General features: G+C 47.4%; 1 protein-coding gene across 4 annotated transcripts; it reads left to right on the top strand.

The window, feature by feature from the left end:
• Nucleotides 1–265: 265 nt before the first annotated feature.
• On the top strand, nt 266–8,760 carry ANKRD23 (ankyrin repeat domain 23). Of its 4 annotated transcripts, none has more exons than XM_007535727.3 (9): nt 266–439; nt 3,406–3,552; nt 3,709–3,843; nt 5,673–5,798; nt 6,351–6,449; nt 6,535–6,633; nt 6,775–6,873; nt 6,980–7,078; nt 7,158–8,760. In XM_007535727.3, the coding sequence occupies exons 1-9, from the start codon at nt 413–415 to the stop codon at nt 7,251–7,253; spliced, it is 927 nt and encodes a 308-aa protein (XP_007535789.1). In that variant the 5' UTR covers nt 266–412; the 3' UTR covers nt 7,254–8,760. The 4 variants fall into 4 exon arrangements, with proteins under 4 accessions (XP_007535789.1, XP_060043501.1, XP_060043499.1 ...); XM_060187518.1 differs by having other exon boundaries at nt 6,539–6,633; XM_060187516.1 differs by lacking the exon at nt 6,351–6,449.
• Nucleotides 8,761–10,207: the final 1,447 nt, after the last annotated feature.

Below are 10,207 nucleotides of genomic sequence, written 5' to 3' on the forward strand. Positions count from 1 at the left end.
TGTGAGCAAGCCAGACCTACAGTGACACGGAAACACATGCTGCGTTCTTTGACAAGTGGATCTAGGCTTAGAAGTGAAAAATACCCCCTTCCCAATGTGGATTAGTGATCCAGGCACCCCAGGACAAACATCAGTGGCTGAATTACTCCATTGGTGTAGACACTGGCACAACTGCAAGATGTCTGAAGATGCAACTGACTCAGCTCAAAACAGCTCCTTCTGCCATCAACAGGCTGCATGCCCAACAAGGATATTTTGGTTGGTGTTACAGAGGCACCGAGTTATCTGGCCCAGCCATCAGCCTCTGACCTGCCTCATCCTGCCCCCATCTCTCTCCAAAAGACAATTCTCCTATAAAAGGGCTGAGTGGCTTAGCTCCTGTCACAGTGGGTGAGAAGAGCAGGGGGGGACCATGGACTTTATCAGCATCCAGCAGTTGGTAAGGATGTGGGATGTAGGAGGGAGGGTGGGATGCTAGTCTGAGCGCCCCAAAGCTATCTCAGCAGATTGAGGAGGGCCGGCTAGTGCAAGGCTGCTCTTTTTTTTTTTTTTTTTTGCTTCCTCCAGGGTTATTGCTGGGGCTTGGTGCCTGCACTAGGAATCCACTGCTTCTGGTGGTCATTTTTTCCATTTTATTAGATAGGATAGAGAAAAATTGAGAGAGGAGATAGAGACACTTGCAGACCTGCTTCACTGCTTATGAAGTGTGTCCCCCTGTAGGTGGGGAGCCAGGGGCTCGAACTGGGATCCTTACTCAGATCTTTGTGCTTCATACTATGTGCACTTAACTAGGTGCCCCTCTGCCCAGCCGCTAGCAGACTGCCTCTTATTGTGGTCTGCGAATCAGATTTTAGGAGGAGAAACATGCAATTCTGTATTGGCCTGTTTGTCCAATTCTCACATGAAGTAGCAAGGGGATAATGTTGTAGACTAATTTCCATGACACTCTAGAGATTTCTGGCTTCTTTGGTAAGGCAGAAGGGTGCTGGGTGAGAGCAACAGTGACACTAGTCTTGCTTTGGGATGTCTGCTTCGGTGAGGTGGGACATTGCACTACTAGGTGCTGTCCCACTGCAAGGAGGCAGGTTGCAGGACAGAAGATGTGTCCTGTAGCTAGTTTACTTTAGAAAGGAATATAGTTAGTTATATGCATATAGAAACCCTAGCCTCTTTCATCTTATCATTCCCTCAACTTATTTATCCTTCAGTGCTCCTAAAATTCTGGGGTTAGCTGGGGAGGGAAGAATAGTTCATTATAGAGGGAGGGTACTGCCTTAAGCACAGTAATTCATTTAGTCTTTGTACCTCCATTTTACTTTTTTTTTAAAATGTTTTTATTATCTTATTGGACAGAGATAGCCAGAGATTGAGAGGGGTGAGAGAGAGAGAGAGACACCTGCAGACCTGCTTCACTGCTCGTGAAGCTCTCCCCCTGCAGGTGGGGACCAGGGGCTCGAACCTGGGTCCTTGCACGCTGTAATGTATACGCTTAACCAGGCCACCGCCTGGCCCCCCATTTTACTTTTTAAAAACATTTTGTATTGTATTTATTATCTAATAGAAGAGATAGAAATCAAGAGGGAAGGGGGATATAAAGAGGAAGAGAGACATGTGCAGCCCCGCTTCACCACTCACAAAGCTTTCCCCCTGCAGGCGGGGACCAGGGGCTCAATTCTGGGTCCTTTTGCACTGTAACACTCAACTAATTGCACACCTTGTTAGCTCCACTTTAATAACAGAGAAAGCTTCAAGAAGAACCAAACTCTGGTGGGGCCAGGTGGTGGCGCACCTGGTTGAGCACACATGTTACAGTGCACAAGGACCCAGGTTCAAGTCCCTGGTCCCCACTTGCAGGAGGAAAGCTTCACAAGTAGTGAAACAGTGTTGCAGGTGTTTTACTATTTCCCTGTGTCCCCCTTTCTCCCAATTTCTGACTGTCTCGATCAAATAAATAAAGGTAATGGAAAAATAAATAGGAAAAAAAAAAAAGAACGAAAGTTTGAATTCAGGAGTTCAGATTTTTTTTTCTTTTCTTTTTTTTTGCCACCAGGGTTACTACTGGGGTTCAGTGCTGCATGACTCCACCATTCCCAACATTTTTATGTTTTGTTTTTGATAGAGGCAGGGTGAGAGAGATAGGAGAGACACTTGTAGCAGTACTTCACCTCTTGTGAAGTTTCCCCCTGTAGGTTGGGGACTAGGGTCTTGAAAGGAATTGAGAATTTTATCCTAGGAGGCATCTTCTCTGGCCCTCTGAGGTTGGAGTCAGGTGTCCATCTGATGTGACCTGCTAGGAATGTGAAGACAACCCACAAGGGAAGCTTACGTGTCATCTACTCTGAGCTTACCTGGCCACCAGCCCAGCAGTATAAATAGAGGTGATATCATGCCCCCGCCCCTGTGTTCCTGCTAACAGGCCGTGTCCCCTGAGCTTCAGGCGACTCTCCAACTGGTGAGACCCAGTAACAACCTCTGCTGTCAACACTCCAGACCACCTTAAAGCTTTGAGGTCTAGCCAGATTTCAGATCCAGAATAGTAATATTTGTGTGCCAACTCTGTCCAGACCCCCTGTACTATACAGCTAGAATTTATTTGTGAAAGAGAAAAATATTCTTCCATACGTAATGCTGAGGATTGAACTTGGGACCTCAAGTTTATGGGTTACACTATCCACTGTACCACTTGCTCAGCCACTTTTTTTTAAATTTTTAAAATATTTATTCCCTTTTGTTTGCCCTTGTTTTATTATTGTAGTTATTACTGTTGTCGTCATTGTTGGATAGGACAGAGAGAAATGGAGAGAGGAGGGGAAGACAGAGAGGGGAAGAGAAACATAGACACCTGCAGACCAGCTTCACTGCTTGTGAAGTGACTCCCCTGCAGGTGGGGAGCCAGGGTCTCGAACAATGAATCTTATGCTGGTCCTTGCGCTTTGCAACACCTGTGCTTAACCCGCTACATTACCGCCTGACTCCCCCTCGGCCACTTTTTTAAAATTATTAACACAAGAGGCAGACAGCAAGACAGAACCAGAGCGTCACTATTCTTTGTGATGCCAGGGTTGTGACCTCATGCATGCAAGTTCACACTCTACCCGCTGTGCCACCTCCCAGGCCACATGTACAGCTTGTAACTTCTAAGAGCTCCTCCTAGTTTTTCTTATTTTTCTTTACATATTTATCCTGTTTATTATCTTTATTTATTTATTGGATAGAGAAAGCCAGAAATTGAGAGAAAAGGGAGTGATAGGGAGAAAGACAGACACCTGCATCCTTGCTTTACCACTCGCAAAGCTTTGCCATGCAAGTAGGGACCTGGGGCTTGAACTCAGGTCCTTGCTCATTGTAATGTGTGCTCAACTAGGTGCGCTGCCATCCAGCCCCTCTTTATTCCTGTTTCTACAGGTAAGTGGAGAAAGAGTTGAAAGGAAAGTGTTGGGATGTGGATGTGGACTTCCTGATCCTGGAGGCTGGCCTTATGACTGGAGGCCTGGATCCCAAGAGGCCAGGGCCCAGGAAAGACTGAAGGAGGAAGACGAGAAGAAGAGGAGAGTGAGTGATGCCAGGGGCTGGCGGCATCTGTGCGGGCAGGCTTAGAGCAGGGTGGGTCTTAGCCTGCACCACAGGGTCTGGCAACCTGAGCAGCCGATGTTTCAAACTCCAGTGACTGGTGGGCAATGACTTGCATGGTCTTCTCTTGTACTCTAGCTTGAAAGATTTAACAGTTCCAGATTTAACTTGGATAATCTGGCAGACTTGGAAAATTTAGTTCAAAGACGAAGAGAAAAGCGACTGAAACTGAAATGCAGAGTCCCCCCCAGGGCACCTGAGCCCGTGGTTAAGGTGAGAGAAGCTGGGGGTGGGTGATGGTCACACATACCCAGGGCTTGAGCTTATGAAGATGAGAAGGGTGGGGGAACTGTGGACATTGGTGGCCACAACTGCACTGCTGTGCCTGGCAAGCCAAACAAAATCCACCCTGGAGTTCCCCCACATTTATGCATCAGCGCGACAGTACTTAGAACAAAGTAGTGAGGGCTCGACTCAAAGTCTTAAGATCATTGTGTCAGCTGCACTGGTTCCTTCTAAGGACTGTGGGGGAGACCTTTTTTTCCCCCCATTTTATTGGGTAGGACAGAGAGAAATTGAAAGGGGAGGGGAAGATAAGAGAGGGGGAGAAATCCCCCTCTGTCTTCCCCTCCTCTCTACATTTTTCTCTGTCCTATCCAACAATGACAACATAAATAACAACAGTAATAATAACTGTAACAATGAAAAACAAGGGCAACAAAAGGGAAAATAATAAATATAAAAAAAAGAAATGAAAAAAAAAGACAGGGAGAAAAAGACAAACACTTGCAGCCCTGCTTCACCACTTATGAAGCAGACACCCCACACACAGGTGGGCAGCGAGGGGTTTGAACTGGGATCCTTTTGTGGGTTCTTGCACTTTGTATTTATGTGCATCTAATCTGGTGTACCACTGCCTAGCCCCTAGGGGTGATGTATTTAGGCCTGTTGGTTGGCAATCTTTTTTTTTTTGCCTCCAGTGTTATCACTTGGTGCCTGCATCACGAATCCACTGCTCCCAGAGGCTATTTTTCCCCCTTTTGTTGCCCTTGCTTATAGTTGTTATTATTACTGTCATTGTTTGAAAGGACAGAGAGAAATAGAGAAGGGCAAAACAGGGAGAGAAAGACACCTGCAGACCTGCTTCACTACTTGTGAAGCAAGTGACCCCTTGCAGGGGGAGCTGGGGGGCTTGAACTGGGATCCTTATGCCAGTCCTTGTACTTCGCGCCATGTGCACTCAATCCCACTATGCTACCGCCTGGCCTCCAGTTCACCAGTCTTTAGTGTTGTTTGGCATATGGATACATCACTTGTCTCTGCCTTCATGCTCACATGGTCTTCCTGTGTGCATGTCTGTGCTTAAATCTTGCCTTTCAATAAGGACACTGGCCACCTTGGATAAGGCTTACCCTATTCTAGTCTGACCTCACCTTAACTGATTACAGCTGCAGTAACTCTAAATCCAAATGAGGTCTCATTCTGAGATACTGAAGATTAGAACATCAACATACAAACTTTGGAGGGGGGACCCAGAAATGGTGCACTTGATTAGGTATACGTTACTAGGTACAAGGACGTGGGTTCAGGCCCCAGTCCTTACCTGGAGAGGGTGATGCTTCTTAAGTGGTGAAGCAGTGCAGCAGGTCTCTTTATCTCTCCCTTCTCTTTCACGTTCTTTCTGTCCTATCAAATATAAGATAAAGCAAAAAATAATCTTACAGGGGAAAAAAGAAAAACCAGAGCTTTAGAAGGGGAGGTGTCTAGGTGGTGGCTTAGTGGATATAGCATTGGATTCTCAAGCATGAAGTCCTGAGTTTGATCCATGGTGTCTTATGTGCCAGAGTGATGTTATGCTTCTCATTAGCAAACTTTAGAGACACAAGTTATCATAACATTCCCTCATTCCAATGCCTGTTCAGCCAGGTTTTGGGGGGCTGTGGAGGTGGGTGAGAGGAAGGTTTGTTTAGAATCTATTAGTTGTACAAGCCAAGTGTGTTGGTCTCAGCTAGCCCTTTGGGAGCTGCTTGGCTAGCCTGGTAAAGCTGGGTATCAGAATAGGTCTTGGGGATGATTTGGCCTTGTCCGTTCAACCTACCCAGCCACAGCCTCAGGCCCAGCTGGAGCCTGTGGACCTGGAGATGTTTCTGAAGGCAGCTGCTGAGAACCAGGAGACTCTGATTGAGAAGTACTTGGCAGATGGCAGGGACCCCAATGCCCATGATAAGGTACCCAAGGGAGTGTGTGAATCTGTGAATCTGACTGTAGTTTCAGCATACACAGGAGTGGTATTTTTAGTGTGTTCTAGTCCCAGTGTAGGAAACAAGTATTTTCCTGGGCACCAAATTTAAGGCAGAAGTCTATTACATGTTCCTCTGCTCAGGAACCAGGCAATGGGAACAGGACTGGATGAACCACAAGAAGAAGGTGGCTCTGTGATTTTTTTTTTTTTTTGTCTCCAGTGTAATCGTTGGGGCTTGGTGCTTGCACTACGAATCCACTGCTTCTGGAGGCCATTTTCCCCTTGTTGCCCTTGTTTTATCATTGTTGTTATGCTGTTGTTGTTGGATAGGAAATTGAGAGAGAGGGGGAGACAAAGACACCTGCAGACCTGCTTCACAGCTTGTGAAGCGGATCCCTACCCCCACAGGTGGGAATCCAAGGGCTCGAACTGGGATCCTTGAGCCAGTCCTTGCGCTTTGCGCCATGTGCACTTAACCTGCTATGCTACTGCACGGCCCTCGGCTCTGCTCCTTCTAACCAAACGGTTTTCACCCCAGCTTCATCGCACAGCCTTGCATTGGGCCTGTCTGAAGGGTCACAGCCAGCTTGTGAACAAACTGTTGGAGGCAGGTGCCGCCGTGGACGCTCGGGACTTGGTGAGGACTAGGGAAGGCCCATCCTCATGACAGACACCCTTCCCGGTGTTACGGCACATCAGTGCTTCTGATGCTCTTTTTGCAGCTAGACAGGACACCTGTGTTCTGGGCATGCCGTGGAGGACACCTGGACATCCTCAAACAGTTGCTTAACCAAGGAGCAGAGGTCAATGCTCAAGACAAGGTGAGGGACACAGCACTCTAGGTGGCCTACCCAAGTAGATGAGCTGAGCATGAGTGAACAGTGTTCAGGGGAGAACACATAGCTTTGGGGGCTGGGGTGAAGCACTGCCACCCGAGTGAAATGCTCTCATTTGTCTTTCAGATCTCGAGCACCCCCCTGCATGTGGCCGTGCACACAGGGCACTGTGACTGCTTGGAGCACCTCATTGCATGTGGAGCCCACATTGATGCACAGGATAAGGTAAGAGCTTAGTCTTCCCAACTGTGGCAGCACCATGAGGGAAAGTGACTAGGGTACTTGGACTCAATAACATCTGCTGAACTGATGCAATCACCTTTTTTGACAGGAAGGGGACACGGCTCTCCATGAGGCTGTGCGGCATGGTCACTACAAGGCCATGAAGGTGCTGCTGCTCTATGGAGCCAAGCTGGGTGTGCAGAATGTGGTGAGGCCAAGTCTCTTACACTGGGGGAGGGCAGGTGGAGTTCCTGAGGGAAGAAATGACTCAGAATCCTTGTTCCCAGGTTTCAGTGACCCCAGTGCAGCTGGCACGGGATTGGCAGCGAGGCATCCAGGAAGCGTTGAAGGCCCATGCTGGGCACCCCCGGACCTGGTGCTAGTAATGACAGCAGACCTGCAGGGTCACTTGCAGCCATCATTCCACGCCCTTTAAGTCTGTGAAACTCAAGCTTTTGTAGCCTTCTGTGATTCTTACCTTAGTCCTGATTCCTCAGACCTCCAGGGCAGCCCTGTGGGACTGACTGAGAAGTAGCATCTGGCAAGGTAGATTAAGTGGGCCTCATTTAAGACTAGATGTCTCAGGGGTGACCTCTTCCCTTCAGGGCACAAGCTAGGAAGGGCTGAGGTAAAGAACCACAGGTCAGAGGAAACTTACTGAGTCCAGATGAGGGATGGTTCAGGAAGAGTAAGAACCCAGGCTAGAGCAGGAAATTAATGGTCCTAAGCCTCAAGCTACCAGGGGCTTGGTGTGGGACTTCCTCTGTTTACTGACCCTCTTTGGGAGACCAATTATGAAGCTGTCCTCCCCAAGAGTCAGTCTTCTGAAAAGTGGCGATACAGTGCATGGGTGGCAGCTGTCATCAGATGCCAGGCATTTGTGCAGCTGGCCAATGTCCTTAGGTTTCTTCAGGTGCTCCATTCCTATCAGCAGCAACCCTGATAGCAACTGGAGTGGCTCTAGACACATTTGTTCTCAGGGCCTCTGGAGTTGGGTCTGTACGTCTTGGAGAGGGCCACTCAACAGGTTTGAGGCCCCACTGTGACTTAAGTCCAACTTGGTTGCCTCAGAGGCCCTAGGACCAATTAGCTAGAGTTCCTATTATTTTAAAGCTTGTGCCCATTACCAAAGGCTTTGGTCATTTGCACTCTTAATTGGCCGGCTGATGGCTGTCCTCATAGGGGTGACATGTCAGGGTGCTGGGTTGCTTGTGGCCCACTCAATTTTTGAGGAGGTGGCCCGTAACCCTACTTTGCCTCAGAAACAGGTGTTGCCCTGGCACTATTACTCTTGTCTGCTTTGTCCCACCTCAGAAGCAGGACACAAGGAGCTCAGAGCCTTGCCCACAAGGGGAAGCACTGCCCATTTCCCTTGTCTGATCATTGGCCAGAGATTTAGGACCCAACTTTAACTCTCCTGAAGGTTCCTTCCTCTTTCCCTATTGCAAGAGCTGTACGGATGAAGACATGTACTGGCAAGGCTGGGTCCTTACATGCCAGAAAGTGAATCTCAAGACTGCCCTTAAGTGAGCATCAGAGATGGAGGGATGTGCTAAATATGAAGGGTTTGCCTCCCTGCCTCACCTGAGATGCCATTTCACAGCAGTTATTTTCAGTCTGATTTCAGTGACCCTTTGGGGCAAAGAATAAGACCATTCTTTCTATGTGACAGAGCTTACCGGTGGCTCCACACCAGGGGCTACAAACCTTTCCTCCTGGGAAGCTCCTGTCCTGTGGTGAGAGACAGTGTCTCCCCATATTCTGAGGCCATGGGAGAAACAGGTACTCAAGTTCACGGAGAAGCAATTCCTCACCTAGGAAATGGGACACCTAAGTAACACCTTATACGTGCCAATATTTTTTGTTCATTAAAACTGACTGATTACCTACCATGGCCTACTTCTCTCTTTTATTAGGTCTAAAGCCTTTGTCTACCTACGGAATAAAGTTCAAGTATGTTAATTATGCTAGTCTGTAGCTTGGCTCACCTCTGCAGAGAGGCTTTCTGGATACATTTGCTATCAATGTACAAGTTCAAAGAACACTGGTTCTCAGCCTTGGATGCTTATTAGAATCAGGAGGGGAGATTTTAAAGTTCTGATGTCCAGACATTAAATCACAATAACTCATCTGAGAGGGTGCTTGCTTTGCCAGGCATATGAACCAGGTTTGAAATCAATGTAATTCCCTCTCCTCTCTCTCTCTCTTTTACCAGAGTACTGATCAGATTTGGTTTAAGGTAGTGCAGGGGATTAAACCTGAGACTTTGGAGCCATAGGCTTAAGAGTCTCTTTGCATAACCATTATGCTATCTATCCCCACCCCCATCTGTCTCTCTATCTGAAAAAAGTCAGCCCAGAGTGAAGCCCTGGCAAGCACCAAAATAGTAAAATCAGAATCCCTAAGGTAAGACCTAGATAATCAGTATTACCACATAGATGAAATGCATGTCTATGTAAGAAACCTTAAAGCTAGACTAGACTCAATTTACCTATACTACTGGAATTTGGCAAGATTTCGGGATATAAGAAATGCAATAGGGGGTGGGGAGGTAGATAGCATAATGATTATGCAAAGAGACTCTCATGTCTGAGGCTCCAAAGTCCCAGGCTCAACCCCCCCCCCCCCACCCCCCGCATCACCATAAACCAGACCTGAGCAGTGCTCTGGTGTTTCTGTGTGTGTGTGTGTCTCTCTCTGCATCTCTCAAAAATAAAATATAAAATAAAATAAAAATACTTTAAAAGAGAAAAGTCTACAGTCTACCCAATTTCAAGACTTATTGTATGGCTACAGTAATAAAGACACTGTGGTGTTGAGGGCACTGACACATCAATGGAATACAATAAACACAGAAAGAAGCAACATACAAATATGCCCACCAGACAAAATGCAAAAGTAACTCTATCAAGGAAAAACTCTTTTCAATATATGCTGCTGCAACTGGATGATTCCAGCTAAAGGGAAAGAATCTTGATCTGAATATTTTTAAAAAAATATTTATTTATTCCCTTTTGTTGCCCTTGTTGGTGTTATTGATGTTGTCATTGTTGGATAGGACAGAGAGAAATGAAGAGAGGAGGGAAAGACAGAGAGGGGGAGAGAGATAGATAGACACCTGCAGATTTGCTCCACCGCCTGTGAAGCAACTTCCCTGCAGTTGGGGAGACGGGGGCTCGAACCAAGATCCTTACGCAGCAGGTTAAGCGCATGTGGCTCAAAGCGCAAGGACCTGTTAGGAACCCGGTTTAAGCCCCTGGCTTCCCACCTGCAGGGTAGTCACTTCACAGGCAGTGAAGCAGGTCTGCTGGTGTCTCTCTCTCTCTCTCTCTCTCTC

The sequence above is a fragment of the Erinaceus europaeus genome, chromosome 3, assembly GCF_950295315.1.
Source record: "Erinaceus europaeus chromosome 3, mEriEur2.1, whole genome shotgun sequence".
Taxonomy (NCBI): domain Eukaryota; kingdom Metazoa; phylum Chordata; class Mammalia; order Eulipotyphla; family Erinaceidae; genus Erinaceus; species Erinaceus europaeus.

Excerpts from the sequence above, each read along its gene's own strand:
- ANKRD23 (XM_007535727.3), top strand. The coding sequence starts at position 413 with ATGGACTTTATCAGCATCCAGCAGTTG. Across the intron at positions 6,450-6,534 it reads CCGTGGACGCTCGGGACTTG|CTAGACAGGACACCTGTGTT; the intron begins GTGAGGACTAGG and ends CTCTTTTTGCAG. Across the intron at positions 6,874-6,979 it reads ACATTGATGCACAGGATAAG|GAAGGGGACACGGCTCTCCA; the intron begins GTAAGAGCTTAG and ends CTTTTTTGACAG.